Source organism: Oncorhynchus kisutch, linkage group LG19 (assembly GCF_002021735.2).
Source record: "Oncorhynchus kisutch isolate 150728-3 linkage group LG19, Okis_V2, whole genome shotgun sequence".
Lineage (NCBI taxonomy): Eukaryota > Metazoa > Chordata > Actinopteri > Salmoniformes > Salmonidae > Oncorhynchus > Oncorhynchus kisutch.
In genome coordinates, this window is record NC_034192.2 from 38,089,210 (window position 1) to 38,116,434 (window position 27,225).

Here is a 27,225-nt window from a genome sequence, read left to right on the forward strand (position 1 = left end):
TGTAATCTACTTAAGAGTGAGCAGTCCTGTAGACTATGCATGAGGAACATGTGTTTAATACGCTACCTCCTGTCTGTACTGAATACCACAAGTACCCTTCTGCCCGTGTCGACTGGCAAACTTGTCACCAATCTGGGGGATACGAACAGAGCGAACCTGCAAGAAGAAACAAATGGAGTTTGAGTTAAATCATGCCACAATTTGGGTCATAAGGCTCCATAACCTTATGGCCCAAGGTTAGAGGGTGCAATATTCAACCAGTGGAGCTCATATTTAATTTAGTCAATCTGTCAACAACTCGGTTTTGGTATCTCGGGCTTGTTGCTTCTATGGAAGCAATCATGCTCGTAAAACTCAACTCAAACCTGCCCATTCTACGGATGACCTTCCTGCCTACTCTAAACTTGACAAATAGGTAGAGCTGCCAACAGGGATAATTTATTACGGTTTGTTTGTCATTTTTACAGCCTACTAATGCATTGTCAACTTGACACAATATGCCTATTGTGGGAAGCTAGAGGACTCAGGACACACCCTGATCTTGCAGAACTTGTAGCCCTCCTGGTTGAGGGTGACCATGACTTGGTCCACGATGCCCGTTTCGCTGGTGCGGAGGAAGGTGCTGCAGTCCCTCTTGGTGTAGCGCCGGTTGGTGCTGTCCAGCTCGTCGTCGTTCTCCGGCAGGGTCACCGTCTTGCCGATGATCACGTCCTCGCCGGAGACGCGCACGCCGGGAGCTATCAGGCCGTCGTCGTCCAGCTTGTCGTAAATGGCGTGCCTCATACCTGGGGGAAGGCAGGGGCATTGGATTGTTCACTGAGCAGTTCTGTTTGTATGACTGCCAATTTAAATGGAAGCTGCTGATGGAACATTTTATGAGATGATGGAAATAGTAGGCTCTGATATCCTGGCCGACTCGTCTATACTCGTAGATGCCAAGATGCCTAGGACGTACCCGAACATGTTTCGCGTGTGGGTTTTTCAAAGACTTCCTCCTGATCAAAGCCTTTCTTCGACTCTTGTTCTTTATAGGAGCGGTAGAACACAGACCTGAAATAAACACCGTTAATTACACCACCGCCTTAAGAGTCATTATCACAGCAAATTTCTATCTTCAAATCACAGTGCAAACCTGAAGAATCCACGGTCCACCGCAGAGCGGTTCATGATGACAGAGTCCTCCTGGTTGTAGCCAGTGTACGCCGCAATAGCCACAATAGAATTGATACCTAAACCAGGCACAAATGAGAGGATTTCAACGAGCCAGAACAAAAAATTTTTTTTTTAAAGGCATAAATCTTTAGGTCAGAGTTAAGGAGTGTTTTTGGCTGCTACTTCTGCAGCGCTCCAGTTCTCACCTGCTGGGAGCTCTCTGAAACGAAGGTACTCCATAGAGCGAGTGGTGACTAAGGGTTTCTGGGGGTAGTAGAGCACATGGGCCAGGGTGTCCATCCGCACGTGGAAGTTGGTGATGTACACACCCATGGCTTGTTTACCCATAGCAGACTGGTACGTGTTTCTGGGAGACTACACAGGGGAAAAGATGGGGGGGAATGGCATTAATAAGATTACACTTAAAACAGAAGCATATAAATGACAAATCGTGTGATACTGTATACCAAGACTGATAAAAATCCTTGTTTTATATCCTTGTCTTGTCATAGACAATACCATTGCCACCGCACCTAATCAACCATGCAAACTTAAAAATATATTTTAGGAGCGTAATATTTTTTTGCCGTACCTGGTTGTGATCGGGGAAGGGGATGATGGAAGCACAGACTCCCAGGATCATGGAGGGGTGGATCTCACAGTGGCTGTATGTAGAACAGTAGGCCACGCCCTTCTCCTGGAGGTCGTCAGGGGTCATGGCCAGCATCACTGTCTCTTCCTCCAGGGTGTCGATGTACTCCACCACACCGCTGGCCACCAGGTCCTGCCAACTGTAGTTGTTGTACTCCCTCTCCTTCAGCTGGTCGATGTGTCTCCTCTTCAGCAGCAGCTTCTGTTTCTCTACGATCAGCAGAGGACGACAGATCCTCCCGGCGTCTGTGTAGATGCGGATCTCCCTCTCTCGGATGTCTCTGATCATGGACACCTAGAAACAAGGCGTAAACACGGATCAGAACAACGTAGCACATCAGGATAAGGAATATTGTGTTTGTAGGTTAATTCAAATGAATAATAATATAATAAATAATGAAAATGTTAGAAAAGCTGAAATTCCGGGAAAAAAAATCACCTCAGACACAATGATGTCCATCTGCCTCCTCAGTTTCCTCAGTGTGTTCATCAGCTGCTCTGGGTCCTTGTGTATTCCCACCCAGCAGCCATTCACAAAGATCTTTGTGGCACTGTTAGTGTTTAATTAATGAAGAAAAAAAATCTGTTAAAATGCAAATAAGACAGGTTGACAAACTATACAAGTCACTCAGCATAAAAGACTGAGAACGCTTAGATATCTTCTGGACTGATAAAGAGCAGTGTGCTGCCATCTGCTGGACTAACTCTGCGATGGCTGCAGGTGAGATCTCCTCCAGGTTCTCCATGCTCCACTCCTCCAAGAACTCCAGGATGGGAGAGGGCTGGGAGCCCACAGAGATGTAAGCCATGAGGGCCAGGTTCTTCACCAGGCCTACAGCATGACCCTGGAGAGACCAGATAGACAGAGGGAGGCACAAAGACAGGAACAAAGTAAGAAGGGACAATAGCATATCAATGACACGCCTTAATTGACGGAGAGCTTCATTCTTTGAGGGTAACCTCAACCTTAAAATATGGTATGATGCAACAATAGCCCTTGATATGAACACAGATGTAATTTGGGTTGGTTTTGAACGTACCTCGGGGGTCTCGGCAGGGCACACCATGCCCCACAGCGTGTTGTGAAGCTGCCTGGGCTTGGCTAGCTTGCCGTCTCGACCAATGGGGGAGTTCACCCGTCGCAGATGGGAGAGGGTTGAGGCAAAGGTCAAGCGGTTCAACACCTAATGATAAAGAACACAAAAAGTTCTGGTTCGGAATGACAACAATCCTCTTGTCGCAGCATAATGGCAAACTGAGCTTAAACATATAGGAATGTGTACCAGGTGTCTTCTGCACTGTGTTACCTGGGACACTCCAGCTCTGGCCTGATGGGCCTTCTTGACGTCACCCCAGTTCCCTGTGGCAAGAGAGTACTTCAGCCCATCGGAGATGATGCGCGTCTTGATGGCCAACTCCAGGTTGAAGTCTTTGCCTCTGTCAATGAACTTCTGGGCGTAGATGCGGATCTCTTTCAGCAGGTTCTTGAACATTCTAAAAGCGTCCAAAGAAATGAAAAAGAATTTGATTCAAGTTACAGTCTTAGTATAAATATAAATATTCACCAAATGCTCAGTTTGGATAGGAGTGCGGTTTGCACAAAGTAGTCCTGCATCTGTGAAGCATAGCTTTGTAGAGGTGTTCCTTCAGGCCTTACCCTCGGAACAGGAAAGCCAACAGAGGCCCAGCCAAGTCCAATCTTTTGTTGCCGTAGTGATCCCTGTCATCCAGCTCTCTTCTGCCCAGAGCAGCCAATAGCAGTCTGTGGACCATGTACCTACAAACAGACCCAAATATACTGTGTTAGGCTAATACATCAAGCACAACAACAACATATTGGTCTTTATGCAATCAGTAACATCATACTGTGATAACCATAAAATTACATATAGAATCTCCAACAGAAACCTGGTGAATAATAGGATCTCTATGATTATTACATTAATATAACATAATAAAAAAACACACCCTAAGAAATAGGCCTTTTTGGTCTCACAGAAGTCACTGACTCCGACATGGGGGAGCACCTCCTTCTGCAGCACCTCCTTGGCGTATTTGATCCTCCTCTCTTTGGTGACACCGGGCTTGGCACCACGAGAGCCGATGAAGTTCAGGGCCACGTTCTGCTCCTGGATCACAAAGGCCTCATCCAGGGAGGGCTTGACCTGGTGGAGCACAGCACATCAGATTAGAGGTGTGGGTGGGCAATGAGAAAGAGGGGGGGGGGGACAGGAGTATGTTTCATTTGTCAGTTAAAATGTAGAACTTTTACCATCTCCATCATCTCAGGGTCGTCAAAGTCGTAGATGATGTGCTCCAGGATGTCTCTGTCGGAAACAAAGCCCAGGGCTCGGAACACTATGATGATGGGCACCTCCTGTCTGATGTAGGGCAGAGTGGACACGATCCTCTGACCAATGGCACTTTTCTTCACCCCCTGGGGGACAAGAAACAAGGAGAGTCAACATTTGGGTGCAGTAGCAGAGGAAAGAGAACCTAAATTCAACTTTGCCAGCAAATTCAGACAGGGTATATTCTGGCCCTCATGGCTTACACCTTCGGCCCGTCTTTGGACACTGTGCTATCTAACCTCCAAACAAGCTTCAATGCCATACAACACTCCTTCCGTGGCCTCCAACTGCTCTTAAACGCTAGTAAAACCAAATGCATGCTTTCAACCGGTCGCTGCCTGCACCCGCATGCCCGACTAGCATCACCACCCTGGATGGTTCCGACCTAGAATATGTGGACGTCTATAAGTACCTAGGTGTCTGGCTAGACTGCAAACTCTCCTTCCAGACTCATATCAAACATCTCCAATCGAAAATCAAATCAAGAGTCGGCTTTCTATTCCGCAACAAAGCCTCCTTCACTCACGCCGCCAAGCTTACCCTAGTAAAACTGACTATCCTACCGATCCTCGACTTCGGCGATGTCATCTACAAAATGGCTTCCAACACTCTACTCAGCAAACTGGATGCAGTCTATCACAGTGCCATCCGTTTCGTCACTAAAGCACCTTATACCACCCACCACTGCGACTTGTATGCTCTAGTCGGCTGGCCCTCGCTACATATTCGTCGCCAGACCCACTGGCTCCAGGTCATCTACAAGTCCATGCTAGGTAAAGCTCCGCCTTATCTCAGCTCACTGGTCACGATGGCAACACCCATCCGTAGCACGCGCTCCAGCAGGTGTATCTCACTGATCATCCCTAAAGCCAACACCTCATTTGGCCGCCTTTCGTTCCAGTACTCTGCTGCCTGTGACTGGAACGAATTGCAAAAATCGCTGAAGTTGGAGACTTTTATCTCCCTCACCAACTTCAAACATCAGCTATCTGAGCGGCTAACCGATCGCTGCAGCTGTACATAGTCTATTGGTAAATAGCCCACTCTTTGGAAAATTTTAATTATTTGCCTACCTCCTCATGCCTTTTGCACACATTGTATATAGACTCCCCCTTTGGTTTCTACTGTGTTATTGACTTGTTAATTGTTTACTGCATGTGTAACTCTTTGTTGTCTGCTCACACTGCTATGCTTTATCTTGGCCAGGTCGCAGTTGCAAATGAGAACTTGTTCTCAACTAGCCTACCTGGTTAAATAAAGGTGAAATAAAAAAAATAAAAAATAAAAAGTGTTCAAGGTTGTTTGTTTCTCACCTGTCCTCCCCTGGCCATCATGCTGACCCAGATGGAGCTGGTGGGCCGCGAGGAGTTCTCCAGGCAGGAGCGGCACTCCCCTGTGTAAGCGTACTTTGAGTCCTTCTTGGCAAAGACGTACACTGTGTTCGTGGCCATCTTTTCTTGGGCAATCAGGACCTTCACACCAAACACAACAATTGTTATCAATAAAACTTCCTCTTCAAGCAAAAGCGTGTGTTTCTCAGGTGCTTCGTGAAAAGTATTGAAGAAACATTGGTACCCAAACAAACAAGGCCAGACATACAGTACCAATTAATCAAAAGTTGGGACACACCTACCCATTTAAGGGTTTTTCTTTAGACATCAAAACTATGAAATAACACATATGGAATCACGTAGTAACCAAAAAAAAGTGTTAATCAAATCAAAATATGTTTTATATTTGAGATTCTTCAAATAGCCACCCTTTGCCTGGATGACAGCTTTGCACACTCTTGGCATTTTCTCAACCAGCTTCATGAGGTAGTCACCTGGAATGCATTTTAATGAACAGGTGTGGCTTGTTATAAGTGAATTTGTGGAATTGCTTTCCTTCTTAATGCATTTGAGACATTCAGTTGTGTTGTGACAAGGTAGGGGTGGTATACAGAAGACAGCCCTATTTAACCAAGTCCACATTATGGCAAGAACAGCTCAAATAAGCAAAGAGAAACGACAGTCCATCATAAGTTTAAGACATGAAGGTCAGTCAATATGGAAAATCTGAAGAACTTTTAAAGGTTCTTCAAGTGCAGTTGCAAAAACCATCAAGCGCTATGATGAAACTGGCTCTCATGAGGACCGCCACAGGAAAGGAAGACCCAGAGTTACCTCTCCTGCAGAGGATAAGTTAGAGTTACCAGCCTCCGAAATTGCAGGCCAAATAAATGCTCACTGAGTTCAAATAACAGACACATCTCAACATAAACTGTTCAGGGACTGCGTGAATCAGGCCTTCATAGTCAAATTTCTACAAAGAATCCACTACTAAAGGACACCAATAAGAAGAAGAGACTTGCTTGAGCCAAGAAACACAAGCCATGGACACTAGACCGGTGGAAATCTGTACTTTGGTCTGATGAGTCCAAATTTGAGATTTTGGTTCCAACCCCCTTGTCTTTGTGAGATGCAGGGCAGGTGAAGGGATGATCGCCTGACCTCAACCAAGTTGAGATGGTTTGAGATGAGTTGGACCACATTGTGAAGGAAAAGCAGCCTACAGGTGCCCACCATATCTGGGAACACCTTCAAGACTGTTGGAAAAGCATTCCAGGTGAAGCTGGTTGAGAGAATGCCAAGAGTGTGCAAAGGTGTCATCAAGGCAAAGGGTAGCTACTTTGAAGAATCTCAAATATATTTGGATTTGTTTAACACTTTTTTGGTTACTACATGATTCCATATTTCATAGTTTTGATGTCTTCACTATTATTATACAATGTATAAAATAGTAAAGATAAAGAAAAACCCTTGAATTAGTAGGTGTGTCCAAAATTTTGACTGGAACTGAACATCCCACCCTCCACCCCTGTTCACTCTTTCTTCTTCTACCTTCTCAGAGCCGTTGATGATGAAGTAGCCCCCGGGATCTAGCGGGCACTCGTTGAGCTCACAGAGATCACGGTCCGTCAGGCCGCTGAGAAGGCAGTAGGTGGAGCGCAGCATGATCGGGATCTTGCCGATGAAGGTCTTTTGGTGCTGGGTCTGCAGCTGGTCCTCTCCCTCCTTGATGATGGTCTTGGTGATGTCCACGTACAGGGGAGCAGAGTACCTGTATAATACATATGTGAGCCTGGTTGGCACTGGCAGGAATAAAGATTGCCTATGACATGCACGGGAAAATATATTGTGATAAAATGTTGGCTCCAAATGGGCCAACTTACGTGAGGTTCCGGAGTCTGGCTTCGTTGGGCATCATAGGTGAAGGTGCTCCATCTCTTTCCCAGTGAGTGGGTTTGGAAAGGTAGATCTGTTCAAACTTCAGCAGGTAGCGTGGCTGTAGATCAAAGCAACAGGCTCATTAGTAACAGGCCATGAATGAGTGTCCTCAGAGAGAGGCCCTACATAGAGCAGCATATCAGAAAGTTCCTGTCTGTCACTCACCGGGTCCTCCACCTCTCCAGAGGTGTGCTGGGCCTCAGCCTGCAGGTCAATGGGCGGGGCGTCCTCCACAATCCTCTGCACAGACATCTGGATGAACTCGTCAAAGGAGTCGAGCTGCTGTCGCACCAGACCCTTCTCATCAAAGTAGGAACTGTAGGGTGCATCAGAGAAGATAGTGTTATTTGAACATAAGCAAGCTGCATAGTGTATGCTCCATGATGATCAAAAGAGAGATCGGTAGGGAGAGCATAATTTTACCTGATAACAATCCAACAAGCTTCCTGCCATAAATCGGGGGTGATTTCATCCTCATCCTCATCGTATTGGATATCTGCAAGAGATCACGGAAAATACATCAACAAAGTGAATGCAGACACAGTGATTTAATGTTAGCCTAGGCCCCGGATCTAGTTCATGGAGTTTTCTACAGAAGAACAACTGATAAGACACAAAGAAAGGTATTTCAGGTCTGCAGATATCAAAGACAGCTTTTTTTTGCACATAATGTCATTATGTGATGCTCATATAGATAGGCCTAGTTGAAAGTGTGCTATAACGTTAGGTGTTTAGTTTGGTGAAACCATATTTGGTATGTAACAAACGAGTCAACCTACATAGCGCTAGCAAGCTTGCTTGCTATCTCTTCTTGTTGATGCTCCTGGCGCCATATATTAGCCTATATGCTAACTTAGCTAGTTGGCTACATTATGTAAAATAGCTGAAATACCTTCATCTTGGTCATACATGGTTACTGCTTATTCCCTCTCGTGTTTGCCTAAATAAGCAGAATCCGACGTTTAAATCATCAACAGTGTCGGATTCAACGTTGCACACTTTGCTATCTAAATTAATACAAAAAGAAATATTGACGGTCTATCGTAAAACGTCATTTCCTGCCAAAACTGTTATTTTGCCGTGCTAGAAATTAGTCTTAGCTAAATATTTATACTATTCTGCTCTAATATTAACGATGATAATCGTATTATTTTATCTAATAAATAATATGTTATTATTATTATCAGATGCCGAATCTTAATAGTAAATAAACAACATTTCCACCAACGTCAGTTCCGTCAGGATATACATGGAGTTTTGGTTGCAGCAACTCACATGTGTAATGGATTTAAACTACAGCTTCACAGACTAGATATTTCGCTGGATGTATAAAAATGAAGCATCCGCTTGGCGTTTCCACTCATGACCAAATATGGTCGTGATAGGAAGCCCTTAGCCCACTGGCGGGCAGTGGGGGAAGATGGAACGAGCTAGATTTCGCCGACACTCTGCAAAGGTTTTCATCGATCAAACATTTGATCTCAATACCGTTTTCTGTTCCCAAAACTAGAATCTGTTTTGAACAGAGTGGACTACGTTTAGTTGACTTTACCCTTATCGCGTTTCGAAAGAGTGCAAAGACGAATTGAATTATTGCGCACTGCACTTCACAGAGTATGCGTTCCCTAACGAAAATATGCAGATGATGCTAGAACGCGCCAATAGAATCTCGCTAGCTCGTGCTTGGCTCTACCCACCTCCTGCTTGCTCTGCCCACGATAACTAATTTGTTCCCGTTGGAAAAGACGTGCTGTGATATATCTTGGTTTAGTTATACACATTTTTGATAGTTCAGTTAGGGGCGGTAATGACTGCCAACCGCCGTTAAACTCCACCAAAGAAGAAGAAGAAGCAACAGCTCGTGTTGTTATTCAAGGTTATGTTATCATTGTTTAATGTATGGTTCAATTGTGTTACTTTGTAAAGATGCCACCCCCATTACGGGAAATAGTTACATGTACATTTTTTCGACATCTATCAATTCCATGTCTATCTGTAAACCAAAGTACCAAATCGATCTCATCACCTCTACCAAGGCACTATATGTCTGTGTTTGAAGGAAACATGTTCCATCATAAACTCCCTTTTGTATTGGATGACCAGTGGTGGAAAAGTACCCAATTGTCATAGTTGAGTAAAGATACCTTAACAGAAAATTACTCAAGTAAAAGTCACCCAGTAAAATACTACTTGAGTAAATGTCTAAAAGAATTTGGTTTGAAATATACCTATGTATCAAAAGTAAATGTAATTGATAAAATATACTTAAGTATCAAAAGTAAAAGTATACCATCTTTTCAAATTCCTTATATAAAGCAAACCAGGTGGAACCATTTTCTTGTTTTTTAAATTTACGTATAGCCAGGGGCATGCTCCAACATTCAGTATTTTATACAAACTAAGCATGTGTTTAGTGAGTCTGCCCGATCTGAGGCTGTAGTGATGTTCTCTTAATAAGTGTGTGAATTAGACCATTTTCCTGTCCTGCTAACCATTCAAAATGTAACGAGTACTTTTGGGTGTCAGGGGAAATGTATGGAGTAAAAAGTACATCATTTTCTTTAGGAATGTACTGAAGTACAGATACCCAAAAAACTACTTAAGTTGTACTTTCAAGTATTTTTACTTAAGTACTTTACACCACTGTGGATGATACAAGAACGACCAGATTTTACAGCACTGTAAGAGAAGCAAGGGGAAAAGGGTGAAATTCAAGATCTGGGTAAAAATGTCAACATTCAAGGGAAATGCAACTCCATAGAGCTGGAAAATGAGGGGGAATTTGTTTTCCTGGACTACATAGATCAAGAAAATACTCACAAGGACCAACTTCATGGTTAGCTCCATGTGATTGCTGTCCCCATGATTTCCAAAGAAGACAAGAGGTTGCCACTGAGGTCAGGCTCTGAGAAGCAGCAGAGAACTCTGGAGCAACAGCTGTGGTCATTGAAAGATGGGACCAAAGTGGCGACAGCTAGCCCCGATTCTCTCATCGAGTTTCGTGATATAGACTTCCTTCTCGAGGAAACAAGCAAAAGGAAGAAAAATCTAATCTAATAATATCAAAGATACCCCCCTCAGAACCAAAACGGGATATGGCATAGAAAATCAAATCTCCAGAGATTGTGGAAGTACAATGGAGACGTGTATCTAGCGGGAATGGCCAACACGGGGAAATCCACATTGTTTAACACTCTACTGGAGTCAGACTACTGCAAATCCAGAGCCTCGGATGTGATCCACAAAGCCACCATATCTCCATGGCCTGGTAAGATGGAGCTCTGCCCAGCCTGCATGTTATCCACAGTTACTATAAGATACATTATGATTTATGGAACACTCTTCTTTGTCTATTGTTTCTGCAATCATTAGTCTTGAATGAGCTTCACATTCCAACCACTTTTACAGTCACATTGATGGAGGGTTTGAATCAGACTTACATTTGTTTATTTAAAAGTCTCTAAAATTTAGATTTTCTTCAATTTACTTTAAAATGTAATATTATCCAAAGATATAATGCCGAACCTTCTAAAGTTCCCCATCATCAACCCCATTCGGTACTGCATGTTCAGGAGGTCCTAGAGGCTCCAGAGTGCCTCCAAGCAGATAGAGAGTGATATCTCCACAGGAGCTCAAGCGACTGGAACAGTTCAGCAAGCAGGGCTACCTAGTGGGTAAGAGATTGGTGTTGGCTGTTGGTGACAGAACTGGTGGTAACCCCACAGGGTAACCTAAATACCAGGGGTTCGAAATGGACATCCCATACAGCTCAACCCTTGTTGTTAATGGTTTGCATGGTTGCTCATTGTAATGTAAGCTAATTATTTAAAAAATCCTATGTTGATTTAGGTAGTATTGGGAGGATGTTCCGGACCGTCGTAGAATCCAAAAGAGGCCTGATACAGTCTGGCCTATGGAGAGGACATGATTGACAAGGAGGAGAAAGACCGTACTCTTTTCAACCCTTCTCCAGATGTGGGCTTGACGCTCAACGAACTAAAAGATGCCCACTGGCTCTATGACACCCCCGGCATCATGAAAGAGCATGACGTGAGCTACTTTCTGCTTCCGCTTGGCGCCACTGCTGGCTGTTACGCCGGGCTAAAACGACTTCACTGTGGCCAGTATAATTGTTGTCTCATAGATTACAGTGCAGCTCATAATGGAACCCTGTACCTTCCTAATTGAAACAGCGTGTATACATGTTGTAGCTGTTCACTAGCACTAGGAGAGAACACTGCTGACTAATTAATACCACTCGACTTAGTTTCCCTTCTGATGCAAGAGGGTTGGTAAATACAAAAAGTACCTTTGCATGTCCTCTGGGGGAACAAGGTGTGCCTTTCTATGTATCCTATTACTAGGCTATACCACAAAGTATAATTTGCACAAGCAGGATGCCATGATACATTTAGGCACACTGCAATAGAACAGAATTATCTATAAAGTGGTCAATGCAGTAGATTTATGACTGGTTTATTATTGCATTGTACCACTCTCGTTAGGGGTTTCTTACAAGAAAAGCCCAGACTAGTGTTGAACAATGCCAACCATTCAGCTCATAATCTTCTGGTCATTGCTATAAACCAAGGCAAAGTGCCCCCCCCACACCCTCTTTCTCACTCTCTCATGCTTGATAGGTCCTCAATCTGTTGACCGAGTAGGTTAAGGTGGTCGTGCCCACACAAGCCATGGTACGCAGGACGTTTGTGTTGAAAACTGGAATGTTGCTGTTCCTGGGACCTCTAGGACGAATTGATTACCTTCAGGTGAATGCCTTCTTTCATTATTAAACTTTGACATCAAAACAATGGTGCACACTTTTGTCTTTATGACAGACATATTATTAACTGCTGGTTCTTAGTCATTGCTTATAACTGAGTCTCAATTCACATCACCAGTGTGGACAAGGCTGACCGCATCTATCAGAAGCATGCTGGTCAAATCCTGCTGGGGTTAAGTTGATGCTGCTTGCTCTACTCTACTCAATTAAGAAATTAAAATCTCTTTCTCAAGTGCTACTACAAACAAGTTTACAAATAATGTTATCAACATGAAGAACTGTGTGAATAGGTACCAATGTGTTGAGAAGAACCCATGAAGGAATTCCCCCCCTCTAGTCTCCAAAGAGTTTGAGCTGAAGGGGCAGGGCTTTCAGAAAGCCAGCTCTGATATTAAGATGTCCTCTGTGGGTAATACACACATAATTACAAATTGATCAACCAGATGACCCAAGATTGTCCTTTTTTCAAAAGAGGCAGGTGCTACTGATACATTTATTCTGTTCTTAGGTTGGGTGGCAGTGACAGGAGTGGAGGGGAACCGTTTCCTGCTGCGTGCCCATGCTCCAGAGGGTACAGGGCTCTCCTTGAGTAGTCCACCTCTACTCCCCAACATCATTAATCCTGAAGGAAGAGCACATCAACACATCAGTCTGTTGCTTATAAGACCAGGAAACCCCAGGGCCTGGTGGACACCAGCCTGTCCTACATGAGAGCAGAGAGGCTCAATTTGAAGAAAAAAATTACGTGTGTAAAATCGAAATGGAACCTCGTGCATTTCAAAAGGCTTTTTGTACTCAATGTCTAATGTTGATACCGTACTTTAAGCTTGTGGATGGTTTTCAGCTCTGGGTTTTGTAACATTGTAAATGTAATGATTGTAAATACCCTACACATAAACAGCTGTCGTTATTTATCGATGTGTAGGCTGCTTAAATTTACATTGCTTTCATTACATTTAAACAGCAGGCACCTTTAGTGTAATATATTATTAAACATATCAGTAACTGCTGAAAAGGTAAGAAATGGGAAGGAATCACACACCAACAATACCTCTGGATAGTAGGCCAACTTTTATTAAAAAGTGTAGAGCAGAAAATGGTACAGGATGCTTTGTTTTAAACTGCACAAAATTGTTTTTAAAATAGCCAATTGTTTTCAAAAAGTCTTAGGGACAATGGCCAATAACTCCCCACTTTGGTGAAGGTATTAATAGAAGTTAGTTGTCAATTATTATATTGAAAGAGTACATTTCTTCACTAACTGCAAATGACAGGTATAAGCTAACAGTAAAAAATAGCCTGGGCATGTATTTGCTTTAATCGCTGAACACAACCGGCGCTTATATGAGCCAGGCTTCTATTTCCTAATGCACACAGCTTTTCCTCAATAAAATGTTGTAAAGACTACCACACTGTTTGTGACCAGTATAAACATAACAAATCCATCGCAGATCAGACTAGCAAAGGCTGCATATCAAACACCCCAAATTCACCCTTCAGCAACATGAATTTAATGTAGTTTTTTCTTTTTGGTGGCGACATGGCTAGCAACAATGACAGAATCAAAATAAATAATTAATGCACATGGGAATATCGTAAGCAATTCATTAGACCCAGGAAATCATTTGAAACATGCGTTTATTTGCTGAAATGTGTGCCGATTCCCAGCTATTAAAATGAACAGGCGGCTGGCAATTTGAGACTCAGCATTTAATTGAAGTTTTACGGTACATATGATTACAATATGTGAATGCAAAATGGTTACAATGACTGAAATACAGTTCTTATCCACTAACAAGCACAATACAGTAAGTGAACAAAGAGATAAAAGGTGTACATTTACAGTGCTACGGAATCTAACTGTCTAGATAGGGTTCCCTGGGAAACTGCATTTATAGACCGGTTCAAGAGCACATCGGCTAAATTGGACCAGTTTCCCACGGAACCCTGGTATAGTCTGTTCCTTCCAATAGTCAGGATACTCAAGACATACATCTTTATAATTCTATATCTTCTCACTTTGGCATCACACCCAAAATATATTGCACTGAATTTAATAAGTACACATGGCATTTTTTTATTTATTAGCTCAGTCTAACAATCACCTCATAGTACAGAAAACTAAATGCATATGAATGAAGTATTTCACAGGCTACGCTTTGGAAGTACAATTCTGTAAAAACAGATGAGTGGGGTAATAAAAACAGCAACAGTCAGAGAAATCAAACAATTACAACTAAACCTCAAGGAATGGTTATAAAGATAGACATGAAGTAACAACAATATACTTGAAATCAGAGCTCTTACAGTGTACAAAGAATGTGACTCAATTAACAGAAACCTACACTGTCAATATGCAAAAACATAAAATACTGATTGTCGAAGGCACTGAAGAGTAAAAAAAAAGAAGAAGAAATGTAGAACTACGGGCATCTTCGCAGGCTCAACAACTGTAAAAAAAAATATTTAAAACATCTTTGGGACTTTTTCTGAAATCAGATACAAAACTGATAATGGTGTGTTCACAAACTTCCATTTCACAACTTGTTTTCAATGTTAGCTGTCTATTCTGTCAGTGATAGCAACATAGTATCTGTTTTATACCACCCAGAAAAACTCTATCCATATCTTAAGTTCTAGAGGGCTACAAATGTCAAGGTCCAGTAGGCTGACACTAGGAACACCCTACCTTCCACAGAGTTGTGCATTTATTAATGAGTAGTATGAGTTTTTCTGTATTTTTACATTTACTTGGATATTCAAAAAGTGACAACATATTTCAAACATTAACTCAAGAAACAATTCTATACACATCTCGCCACCATTGTACCGGATGAACCAAAAAAAAACTAACTTTCATAGTTCATCAATTTGAGTGTAAGTCATGTTTTTTGTAATTAAGAGATTTTTATAATTAGTCCATTGTGAAGATTGATCATTGATTTATACAATGTTTAAAAAAAAATCTCTATTGATGTTGTCAATAGAAAGACAAATTAAAGTAGTTGTCAAGTGCTCCCTAAATGGTGGAGTGGACAACTTACACGTGTGCCGACTTTGAACATGCAGCCCTCTTCCCCATTTAGGGCACAGACCACTTCACTGGAGTGGACTCACACAACAGGACCACCTGGGTCCTTCTAATATAATCCCCGTGTGAATGAAGGGGTTTCTTTGGTACTTAATTGAAAAAGTGTACCACTTCCTTTCATAATAGATGTACTATTGTTGTTCAACAGGGCTGATGGATAAAAATACAAAAAACTGGTGCAACTCGTCTCTTGGTGGCTTCTTCTAATATAGAAACTCAACCGGCAAGGTGTAGCGATTTCTTGACTATCAACCACTATATATGTAAGATATATACAATGCTATTTGATTTTAGATACCAGTAGTTGAATAACCATATGAGATTTACAAGTATTCTGAGATTTACAAGCAACAAAATTAATATCCCATATTTTCTTTGATAGGTGTTTCAGCCAAATAATTACATTTTTGGGGGGGCCTCTCACGTATTAACTCACATATCCTTTATGATTTAAATTAAAGGCATCCCATCATGTTTGAAAACAAGAACTGTAGAATTAATAGTCAAAATGTCTGGGAACCAATCCGTGAAAGCCCAGACACCAATAATCAAATTAACTAGTCGGCCTAAAACTGTATTACAATGGCTGTCAGAGTTTTAGGCATACCATATAATATTTTATACAGTACTTACTAGTGAGCACTAATGCAAGGTAACTGAATATGTAGTGTCAACATGTTTACACAGACAATTATGTTTTATAACAGGTAGAAAGGGTAAAACAAAAATACACTGCTGAAACTGATTAAAATGGGATAAATCAAAGCCCCCTACTCTGCAGTCACTCACTGGTCCAGCTTGGATGCATTGTCAAGATAGTACACATTCACCAGGTGGCGATTCAGGTGCCGACGGTACTCCACCTCCAAGGGGAAGGTACGGTCGCAGAAAATACACATGTGAGTCTTGAGTTCAGTTGGAGTCGGAATCTCTTCTGTGGGAGTTTCAGGGTCATTGGCCAGTTTGCCGGCGGCAGTGGCCAGTCCGTTGAGCCCCGAGTCGTCGCTGCCCTCCGAGGCGCTATCACTGATCTCACTTCCTCCGTCATGGCTGTGGATGCCCTCGTCCTCTTCAGTTTCGGTAGGCTTTCCTCTTGGCCTAGGGAGCTCCAGGGAGGGTGTTGTTGGTGTTGATGGTTCTCCCTGTGGCCGTCTGAAATCGGGAGAGCCGTCAATTTCTGTGGGAGATGGGGACTCGTCTTCAGGAGTAGGAGTTTCCTCTGAATGGTCGGCGACCTTAGCCTGCTCAGTCTGTGGAGTTGTGTCCTGAGATGTAGAGGTATGCATAGCGGGGACAGTCTCCTGGTCAGACGCCTTCTGCTCTCGCTGTAAAACTGTTGGCTGAAGCTTTGTAGCTGGACCCTTTTTGTTTTCAGGGAGGCTAATAGGGTTCTCAATGATGGAACACCCCTTGTTCTCACTAGAAGCCTCGGTCTCTTCATAGCTTGCTTCTGTCTTGTTGCTCTTTTTCACAGTCGAGTTCATAATCTGGTTTGCTGGGTTCTCCTGTTCTGACACTGGGCAGGGCTCAGTCGTCATGCTTTGGCGGATACTGGCTTTTGATTGTGACTTGTGACCAGCCTTGATTTTTAACCGTTTGGCCTTTATGTTGGTGCAGGGCTCCTCAGGAGATTCCTTCATTGATAAGTCCAAGGCCTCTGCAGCCTTTCTCTTTAGCGGCTTCGTCCTGCTCTTCTCTCCCTGTTTTTCCACTGGTGCGTCCAGACTTTGAGGTGCTTTTGCAACAGTCTTATCAACCACTTTCTTAATTTTTTTAGAAGGACTCTTCTTAGATTTTGTTGTGTTTTTGTTCTCTTTTCCTTCCCTCTCATTCTTCAGTGTTCCCAGCTGCTCTTTTTTCTCCTTCTCCAGCTTCTTGTTTTCCTCCTTCACTTTCTCCATATTCTCCCTCTCCAGCATGTCTTTCTCTAACGTCTCCTTGACCGATTTCTCCTTCTCAACATCGTCCTCTTCCAAACTCGCCTTTTGAACTTTTTCCACAGTTTCCTTTATTTCACTCTTATCCTGAACACTTGTTTTCCCCTTCAACTGTTTTTTGGGACGTCTCTTAACTTTATAATCTGTGGTTTGAACTGCAGCTGCTGTCTCCTTCAGGGTAACATGCTGCTTTGTATTCTCACTGCTCATCTCTGTACTCTTGCGTTTCAGTGTTACCTTTTTCTCTGCCTTGTCCTTTGCCTTTTTAGGTGTCTCTTTGACAGGGGAGACACAACATTTCTTGTGGGTCTTGTCTGTTGCTACACTTTCTGCAGCTTGAAGAGGGCCGTGATTGCTGCTCTTCTTGGTTGAGAGATTGATATGGCTTGATTGTTTATCAGCTCCAGAGATCTCTGGTCTCTCCTCCATGTCCTCCTCCTCCTCATCAATTGCAGACAGCTCAAACTTTGCAATTCCATTCACGATGGTGTACTCATCAGCGAATTCATCAGAATCAGGTTTCTTGACACGCAGCTTGACCTTTGACACATCCATTGCAATCTGTGGGCAGCCGGGATGTCTGGATTTTATGTGATACTGCAGGTTACACTTCTTGGAAGCGGCGTACTTGCAGACAGGACAAAGGAACTGACGCGGGTTGAGGTGGAGCTCCACATGCTTCTTGTAGTTGCTGCGATCAGCCGTCTTGTATGGACAGTGGGGGCAGCACAGGGGCTTGGGCCCATTGTGAACCTGTCTGGAATGGCGTGTCACCTCATGCTGATTGGCAGCCAGGTAGTTGCAGCGGTCACATTTGAAAGGCCTTTCACCTGTCAAGAAAAGCAATGTGGAAAATGCTCAGGTTACAGACATTTTAACTGATATTAAACTTCAATGGGAACACTGGCTCACATTTCATGCAGGGAAGATGGACCAGAGTAAGGAGAGACAAGCAACAATTACAGGTCGAACACTAAGCATCTCACAGCACGTATCACAAACCACTTTACCGTTCTTATCCAAAACCATCTGCTCCAGCGAATGCAACAAAGGAGAAAAAGTTGACTATGAGAGGAAAGCAAAACAGAGACCTATTTCTATGCACAATCAATTATGTGTGTAATTTCTGCTACATGCTAGAAATATGTACCGTCAGGCTTTTTTGTCATGTAGCCTGTGTTAGACACTCACCCGAGTGGGTTCTCATATGCCTGGTAAGATGGGTCTTCTGGGAGCTTGAGTACTCACAGTACGGACATCGAAAAGGACGCTCCCCTACAGCAGCAAAAACAGAGTTAGCTATACTGTTAAAAACACTCATACGTTGACCATTAAGTGCATTCTTGGAGTGAAAAGGTTCTGATTTGACATACCTGTGTGGGTGCGGATATGCTGCACGTAGTTGTTCTTACGGTCCGAGAAATAGCAGCACTGGTTGCAGGTGAAGAGCTTACTGGGGAAATGGTTCCTGAGGTGCTTCCTCCAGTGGTACTGGCTGACGGTGGTATAAGTGCAGATGGTGCATTTGTAGACCCTCTGGTCGTCGCCCTCCTTTTCGTGGTGCTTGAGGTGAGCCATGTAATGGTCGTAGCGGTTGGTGTTGTAGCCACAACGCTCACAGCGGATCACCCCTTTGTTGTTGGCCCCACCATCACCGCTCTCCGCCTCTTGATCTGGTCCCGCCAAAGTCTCTTTTGCCCGTGCCTTGTCCCCCTCCACGCGTTTCACCACGATCATCCTATTGGCGCTGTGGATTTGGATGTGGGTTACAAACTCCTCCTCTCGCTGGGCCTGGTAGTTGCAGGGTTTACAGAAGAAGGGTTTCTTCTTCTTAGCTGACTCCATGATCATGCCCAGAGGGGTAGAAGGGGTAAAAGGGGTGGGAGGGCTAGAAGGGCGCTGTTCAGAGGGTTTGGACAGGTCCAGCCCTTCTTCCTCTTCTACTTCATTGTCAATCTCCTCAACCTGGGAAAGGGCCACCCGTGGAGACTCTGGGTAGTCTACAATACACATCTCTCTCTCATGGCTATCGTAACTGTATCTGATGATGTTCTCGTCTTCACTATCGGAGTAGCTGCTGCTGCCGACGGTTTGAAGCTCCATCATCTCCTTCCCTTCTGTTGGATTTTCACAGGCTACGTTGGCGAGCATGACCAGCTGTGGGGCCGGCAGCTCATTCTGTGGAAGCTCAGCCAACCCCTGGGCATCCTCCACCATGGGCATGCCAGCTGAGGTGGCATACATGACCAACCCCATTGGATATACCGTCTGAGAAGCCATGCTGGGAGGGCTGTGGTTGTGGGGGAGGAGAGCAGAACCAGAGGTCATGGTCATTGATCAAACAACTTCAAATAAGATATGTTAAATTACATTTGTTTTCATTACAGAACTAACATTTTTGTAGTAGTAGTCACAGAGAGTATGAGTTTTAACAGGCCTTTAATTCAGGACTTTTGAACGTTTATCACATAGGTCACTCAGTCACACATCAGTCCCACGCCATCAAAATGATATGGCTTGCAAGTTTTCCAAGCAACTACCAACCAGGAACATACCATGTAAGGTAATGTCACTGTTCCTTCTCTGAATTAGTAATTTGGTATTCATATCATAGTTGGAAAGTGCAGGATGTTTTTATAATAATCCAGGAATGGTGGACACAATAAAGAAAAAACAAATGTCATCAATCCAAGTGTCAAAATAAATCAAATGGAAGTATGCTAAACCTATACAATTTCAGAACACTTTCATCATGTAATTGATTCCTTATCTAGATGTATTCATGTCTTCATGCAGTCTGCTGTACATATCAATGTGATGAACCAGTATATAACAGATGACAATGTTGTATCTATTCTTAATTTGTAAAAAATAATATTTATCCAGACTATTTCATACTTAAAATGTAACCCAATTAAATCTAAAATAAAATAGTTTTTTCCCCCATAAATATATTTAAAAACTACCAAGAATATCCCACCACTTCAAAATGTATGTTTCATAACTTCATTGTGGGCCTACGTCATGTATTTTACTTTAACACAGTGCCTTGGGAAACCCCATAGTGTCCTAGTCCTGTGTTTGCATGCACAGAAATGTGTGTTCGGCCATTTTGAAACAGCACCACCAACTTGGTCGACAGCGCCCAAAAACTACAGTAGCCTGCCCTACATTCTAACTAGTACGCAGAGAAAATAAGAAAGGGGTTGTATGATCTCAATGCGAAACAAAATATATAGTTATAATTGACCTAAATGGCAATGATGACCAAATACGTAAAACAAATCAAAAATAAACGTTTTACATGTCTTTACTTTCTAACTATGAGACAAAGTGTATAGACATACTTTGTCACCGTGCTGGTATTACAATAATCAAACTGAATACAATATGACTTGCAAAATAACATTTATTTGACTGCGTTATAGTCTATGTATAGTTGTAAACAAGGACTTGACCTCAGCAATACAAAGCAGAAAGTTGCAACAAAAAAAGCTACAGTAAAGGTTTGGGCGTGGAGAAGACAATTATTTATTTAACAAATGGATCGATTGTAGTTAAAACGTACTTTTACCAACAATAGTATTCCACAAATCGCCATGCAAACTTGCCACGACAGGCAGAGAATGTCGCTGTCCAGCAAGGCCCTCAAAACTTCACTCGGAAAACTAGTTTTGCGGAAGAGCAAACTCCGAACAAAACGAGGTTGTTAACTTGTAAACTCTTGAAAAATGTAGCGATAATGAGTGTTGATCGTTTTACTTTTAAAAAATTTATATATATATCATAAATTAAGTTTGGCGTGTAAACACTTAGAAAGTTAAGAACAGCGTTATGTTAGCCATGGTCCTGATATTCGTGCTGAAATCAGCCCTGGACAGCGCCTCTCCCTTTCAACAACCCCCACACTGCCTCCATTTTCAAAACTGTTCGTCAAAGTTAGTTTGTTTCACAAATTAAAACAATAGACAACAAATCTGTTAATTCCTAAATTAAACAACTCACCGTATATCTGTATCCACTCCTTGTCGGTATTCGGTCTATATTATCGATGTAATAGTACACAAACTATTCACGGAAGAAGTTTCCACACATTCCTACACATCGGCCTGGCTCCGTCTGTTTGCATGGATGGCTGACGTCAGCGCCAGCTAGTGTTTCTGCCGGGGGCTTCTTCTTTCCAAATCCCAATGTTCCAAATGGCCATACAATCTAGCAATCCGGCTTTTATTAATCGTTATGAGTAGATTTTTTTCATTTAGAAACGTTTTTGGCAAAAATGTAATTCCTCTTATATATGAATTAAACTAATATTAAACTAATATAGAGTGGGGCAAAAAAGTATTTAGTCAGCCACCAATTGTGCAAGTTCTCCCACTTAAAAAGATGAGAGAGGCCTGTAATTTTCATCATAGGTACACTTCAACTATGACAGACAAAATTAGAAGGAATGAAATCCTGAAAATCACATTGTAGGATTTTTAATGATTTTATTTGCAAATTATGGTGGAAAATAAGTATTTGGTCACCTACAAACAAGCAAGATTTCTGGCTCTCACAGACCTGTAACTTCTTCTTTAAAAGGCTCCTCTGTCCTCCACTCATTACCTGTATTAATGGCACCTGTTTGAACTTGTTATCAGTATAAAAGACACCTGTCCACAACCTCAAACAGTCACACTCCAAACTCCACTATGGCCAAGACCAAATAGCTGTCAAAGGACACCAGAAAAAAAATTGTAGACCTACACCAGGCTGGGAAGACTGAATCTGCAATAGGTAAGCAGCTTGGTTTGAAGAAATCAACTGTGGGAGCAATTATTAGGAAATGGAAGACATACAAGACCACTGATAATCTCCCTCGATCTGGGGCTCCACGCAAGATCTCACCCTGTGGGGTCAAAATGATCACAAAAAATCCCAGAACCACACGGGGGGACCTTTTGAATGACCCGCAGAGAGCTGGGACCAAAGTAACAAATCCTACCATCAGTAACACACTACGCCACCAGGGACTCAAATCCTGCAGTGCCAGACGTGTCCCCCTGCTTAAGCCAGTACATGTCCAGGCCCGTCTGAAGTTTGCTAGAGAGCATTTGGATGATCCAGAAGAAGATTGGGAGAATGTCATATGGTCAGATGAAACCAAAATATAACTTTTTGGTAAAAACTCAACTCGTCGTGTTTGGAGGACAAAGAATGCTGAGTTGCATCCAAAGAACACCATACCTACTGTGAAGCATGGGGGTGGAAACATCATGCTTTGGGGCTGTTTTTCTGCAAAGAGACCAGGATGACTGATCCGTGTAAAGGAAAGAATGAATGGGGTCATGTATCGTGAGATTTTGAGTGAAAACCTCCTTCCATCAGCAAGGGCATTGAAGATGAAACGTGGCTGGGTCTTTCAGCATGACAATGATCCCAAACACACCGCCCGGGCAACGAAGGAGTGGCTTCGTAAGAAGCATTTCAAGGTCCTGGAGTGGCCTAGCCAGTCTCCAGATCTCAACCCCTTAGAAAACTTTTTTGAGGGAGTTGAAAGTGTTGCCCAGCAACAGCCCCAAAACATCACTGCTCTAGAGGACATTTGCATGGAGGAATGGGCCAAAAGACCAGCAACAGTGTGTGAAAACCTTGTGAAGACTTACAGAAAACGTTTGACCTCTGTCATTGTTAACAAAGGGTATAAAACAAAGTATTGAGATAAACTTTTGTTATTGACCAAATACTTGTTTTCCACCATAATTTGCAAATAAATTCATTAAAAATCCTACAATGTGATTTTCTGGATTTTTTTTCACATTTCGTCTGTCATAGTTGAAGTGTACCTAAGATGAAAATTACAGGCCTCTCTCATCTTTTTAAGTGGGAGAACTTGCACGATTGGTGGCTGACTAAATACTTTTTTGCCCCACTGTATATATATATATATATATATATATATATATATAAATTAGCTATCTAGAATGCTCGGAACACCTGCGTGTAATGGAAGAAGGCCGCCAGAAATGTGTAAGCTGCAACTGTGATAAAGCCAGTTTAAACAGTGTACAGTAAGTGTATATTTTGCATTTCTGAAATTATTTTGATGTGATATGAAAGTAAAGGGCTGTATTGAGAATCAATTCACGTTTAGATGGAGTATTTGGCTGTTTTGGCTGCCAGAGCCAGTCTACCTCTGAAAATAATATGTTAAATCCTTGGACCTTAAGGAGTAACGGTAGGCTCCTGAAGAGTACATATTGGGTTACATACAATGTCTACTGCTATACACATCATTCCCAATAATACAATCACGAATGTAACATTATAATTACATATAAAGAAATTTCACAAGTCAAAGTACAACGATTTTGGCATAATTCATGATGTGTTTTAAACCTTCACATTGTCGGCTTCACAACAAACAGTTGACAGCTCCAGCTCCATGCCACATTATCAGATGGTCTCATGATTTAATTCACCATACCTGGGTTGGCTGGTCTGGTTATCTCCCCAAAACAGTCCTTAAACATTGTTTACATGATGTGTCATATATACATACAGAATGTGTCGTTTTTAGATCAGTGTAAGGGGAGAAAATAGCTTAATCTTCCTGTTTCTGTGTTTTATTACTCGGTATACTGGGGAAAACCCACACTGACCATGGGGAAAGAGCTATTGCATAAATGCCACAATGCAGGTTTGATTGAATTCTGTCCACACCAATATAATATAATACCTGGATGGGATGGTTCAAGTGATGCCCATCCTTCTGTGTGACCTCTGTATGTGGGGAATGTTTCAGGAGAGGATCTACCAGGCCTAAATAAAAAATAAAAAATATAACATGAGAGCAACCCACACAGACTGCATTCTCCAGTCCACAGTGTACTGCTGCACAAAAACTAACTTTGGTCTGTTGGGTCCATGGTTGGGTCCAAAGTCTTTTGGAGCATGCCAGGAAGCAGGCTCTAGTCTGGGCAGACACGTGCCCTCACTTGTGAAATTTGGTCTTTGCAACTGTATAGTCATGGGTCTGTTGCAAATAGAGACAGATTTTCAGCTTGATGAAAGTGTTATAAACAACTCAAAGCTTCCAGGTCATGAATTACACCAGAAGCATAGGTAGTTACCTTGGGGAAGTTTGCCTGTAAAAATTTAATTGACACACACCAGCTGGTCATGATCAAATAAAAAACACATTTAAAAAAAACATTTTTGCTAACACAATATTCAAGAGAAACAGAATTATCATGGACACAATGTATCACAACGAATCTTCGTCCGCCACGCGGTGGCGCTTGTATGTTATATTTGACATGGGTACACTGCCTCAATCAACATTTTAACAAAGATTGTTATAATTAAACCAAGATGAACCACAGACTGTCGTTTCAACTCGAAACAAATGAGTCAGTGGGCAGAACAAACAAGAGGTGGGCAGAGCCAAGCCTCGAGCTAGAGAGATCCTATTGGTGCGTTCTAGCATATATTAAAGTCTACAAAACTTAGTGCACTCTGTTCGTAACAGGTTATAGTTTTGGGAATAGAAAACTGTATTGAGATCAAATGTTTTATCGATGAGAAAATTAGCAGAATGTCGAACAAAATCCATCTTGTTCCATCTTCTCCCACGGCCGGCCACTGGGCTTCCTCTCACTATCACATTTGGTAACGTTAGTGAGTCGAAACGCCAAGAGGATGCTTCACATTTATACATCCGTGAAATATCTGTCTCACACAATAGGATTTTTATGCAGATTTGATCAAAACATTTTTGCGGTTGATTAATTCTATCAATGGAGGTCACATATGCCTTGATCTCATTGTCCAACGAAATAAAGCGTGCTCTTAATTTAGTGCTCCATTTGAAATCACTTGTTACTAACAGACTAAATGTTTCATATTAAAAGGGACAGTAACATAAAACCAAAGTTACACTAAATAAACAGTTTAATAACTTTCTACCACATGTTATTTATTTACACTGACAATTGAATTTCATAGTTTTATTTTATTTCCATCTCTCAAACAAAGAAAAAAGTTTAGAAAGACCAACTTCAGTTAGTCCGTGCATATATAAAGGAAATCCAACCAGTAACATTTACAAGCATATCATATAAGATATAACTACTACAAGCACTTTTTTGCTTGGGATGTATTCATTACGTCTTGCAACTGAAACCGTTTAGCGTGTAATAACCGAACGGAAGCAAACAAAGCAAACGTAACGAAATGGGGAGGGACCTAAATTATTTGTTCAATAGAAACTCGTTTTCGTTACAAAACGTTTTGCTTTTGGAGTAAACATTTTCTGGTGAAAAACCTTTTGCAACAGAATAGGCGTAATGTCATGTAACTGTACGCACACTCGGTCCTTCATAGGGGTCCGTCGTGAGGGACCTTGAGCAGAGTTGCAGGCAGTGAATGGACCCTGTGAGCGCGCTAGTTTGGAATTGAAAAGTGTCGCGGGAGCTTTTGATAAAGAATATCATCAAGACGAAGCAGCTGCATTATAAGTTGGATGCACTGTTGAGCGCTACATACCTAGGGGTTTGCGCTGATTGTACGGATATTGTGATAGCTGGTTATATGACATCCCTTGAGAAAGCAAGAACAATATGTATGTATGTCAGGAGAAGTTCAGTATTATCATAAGGAGATGCATACTTGGAATAGGCAGGGGAGGTTTAAGAGAGAGCGGGAGGAAAATGGTGAGCATGAGTCGGTTAAAAATAGCAGAAAAAAGGGAAATGGTTTGTTAAAGAAGAATGGTAGAAAGTGTAAGTGGAGTGTGCTTAAGACAAGAGGAGAAATGGAATGAGGGCAAAATATCGGAGGTGGTAGGTGTGGTGAAGTTCTCGGGGCCCGAGGCTTGTACAGAGGGTCAGGATAAAGATGAGTCTGACAGTAGGAGTGAAGTTTTTGGCTGATCCATTTGTGGTTTCGGGGTGGGTGAAAACAGAGTTGGGTACTGTGGAATCGGTGAGGGAAACCAGAAGTGGTCTTGTGATAAGTGGTTGTGTTTCTGCTGGTCAGAGGGAGAAGGAGCTCTGTGTTAAACGAATGGGGCAAGAAATGTGAATTGTTTCCCTCTCAAGAAAAGGGCGCAATTGAAAGGAGTGATTACTGGGGTAGTAGTAAATGTAAAAATTGACCAACTGAAGAGGAAGATTCCCGGTGTTTGTGATGCTCGTCGTTTGGTGCGACGCAGACAGGGTGGCGAGAGTGGTGAAACTGAAGTCATTGTCTGTTCTTTTGAGTTTTGATGTTGAGTCTTTGCCCGACAAAGTGATGTTAGGCTATATAAGTTAAACTGTATGAGCTTTTGTGACGAATACGTTGTTACAGGTGTCAAGCTTATGGGCATGTGGCAGCAGTGTGTAAAAGGGAGGTTCCTGGGTGTGCAGAAGGGCATGAGGCAAAGGAATGTGTAGCATTAGGGAAAGTAGTGGTATGTGTTAGTTGTCGGGTGCCCATGGTGCTGGGGATCAGAAATGTCCCGTGTGAGAGAGGCAGGTTGTGGCTTCCAGGGTGAGAGTAGTGCATAAATTGTCATATGCTGAGGCAGTGAAGAAAGTAGAGGAAGATGGGTCAAGGGGAGGGAGCCTAAGAGGAGTGGTGTGAGTAGTAGATCTGTACCAGTACAGAGGGATAGGCCAACAAGTGATATATGTTTTAGTAAGGTTGAATTTTTAGCATTTATAGCAATGGTTATCAACTGTCCTACAGGGATGGAACATAAGTCACAGGAAATTGAGGTTGTGGTGACAGCTGCAGAGAGCTATTTGGGTGTGCAAGACTTGACATCAGAAGAGTTACAGGGTCTGTTAAGTGGTGATGTCCCTTTCTTTCATGTTGTTGGCATGAGTTAGGACTAAATAGATTTAAATAGTGGAGTAGGGTGGTGTTATTTTTATTTGATTTGAGATTTTTTTTGTGAGTGTAGTGTTATAGTATGGTATTTATTTATCTAGTAGGTGGAGCTTTTGTGCCGAAAAAAATAAAA

General features: G+C 42.4%; 2 protein-coding genes and 1 pseudogene across 3 annotated transcripts in view; 1 reads left to right on the forward strand and 2 right to left on the reverse strand.

Annotated features, from left to right (window-relative positions):
* Positions 1 to 8,487, reverse strand: part of polr2b (RNA polymerase II subunit B) — a 10,928-nt gene extending 2,441 nt beyond the window's left edge. Inside the window, exons 1-19 of one of the 2 annotated variants that reach the window (XM_020452733.2) lie at positions 8,316 to 8,487; positions 7,847 to 7,919; positions 7,589 to 7,739; positions 7,369 to 7,481; positions 7,037 to 7,256; positions 5,468 to 5,626; positions 4,076 to 4,240; positions 3,772 to 3,968; positions 3,461 to 3,580; positions 3,111 to 3,297; positions 2,844 to 2,987; positions 2,509 to 2,648; positions 2,243 to 2,354; positions 1,745 to 2,098; positions 1,359 to 1,527; positions 1,133 to 1,229; positions 956 to 1,050; positions 535 to 785; positions 67 to 156 (exon numbers count right to left, since the gene is read on the reverse strand). In XM_020452733.2, coding sequence (XP_020308322.1) covers positions 67 to 156; positions 535 to 785; positions 956 to 1,050; positions 1,133 to 1,229; positions 1,359 to 1,527; positions 1,745 to 2,098; positions 2,243 to 2,354; positions 2,509 to 2,648; positions 2,844 to 2,987; positions 3,111 to 3,297; positions 3,461 to 3,580; positions 3,772 to 3,968; positions 4,076 to 4,240; positions 5,468 to 5,626; positions 7,037 to 7,256; positions 7,369 to 7,481; positions 7,589 to 7,739; positions 7,847 to 7,919; positions 8,316 to 8,334 — 2,856 coding nt within the window. In that variant the 5' untranslated portion in view covers positions 8,335 to 8,487. Of the gene's footprint in view, positions 1 to 66; positions 157 to 534; positions 786 to 955; positions 1,051 to 1,132; positions 1,230 to 1,358; positions 1,528 to 1,744; positions 2,099 to 2,242; positions 2,355 to 2,508; positions 2,649 to 2,843; positions 2,988 to 3,110; positions 3,298 to 3,460; positions 3,581 to 3,771; positions 3,969 to 4,075; positions 4,241 to 5,467; positions 5,627 to 7,036; positions 7,257 to 7,368; positions 7,482 to 7,588; positions 7,740 to 7,846; positions 7,920 to 8,202 lie in introns of both variants that reach the window. The other variant, XM_031797031.1, reaches the window with a different exon arrangement.
* A 1,487-nt stretch (positions 8,488 to 9,974) lies between these two features.
* Positions 9,975 to 13,120, forward strand: LOC109910158 (nitric oxide-associated protein 1-like; annotated as a pseudogene).
* A 138-nt stretch (positions 13,121 to 13,258) lies between these two features.
* On the reverse strand, positions 13,259 to 21,419 carry rest (RE1-silencing transcription factor). Its single transcript, XM_020452736.2, has 4 exons — positions 21,240 to 21,419; positions 18,608 to 19,524; positions 18,426 to 18,509; positions 13,259 to 18,064 (listed from the first exon to the last, which is right to left on the reverse strand). Exons 2-4 carry the CDS (start codon positions 19,512 to 19,514, stop codon positions 16,083 to 16,085), a joined length of 2,973 nt encoding a protein of 990 aa, XP_020308325.1. The 5' UTR covers positions 19,515 to 19,524; positions 21,240 to 21,419; the 3' UTR covers positions 13,259 to 16,082.
* Positions 21,420 to 27,225: the final 5,806 nt, after the last annotated feature.

What these genes read in the sequence shown, in the direction of transcription:
- rest (XM_020452736.2), bottom strand. Translation starts at nt 19,514, where the DNA reads ATGGCTTCTCAGACGGTATATCCAATGGGGTTGGTCATGTATGCCACC. An exon ending in GCATATCCGCACCCACACAG is followed by an intron (nt 18,510 to 18,607) that starts GTATGTCAAATC and finishes TTGCTGCTGTAG; the next exon opens with GGGAGCGTCCTTTTCGATGT. An exon ending in GCATATGAGAACCCACTCGG is followed by an intron (nt 18,065 to 18,425) that starts GTGAGTGTCTAA and finishes TTTTCTTGACAG; the next exon opens with GTGAAAGGCCTTTCAAATGT.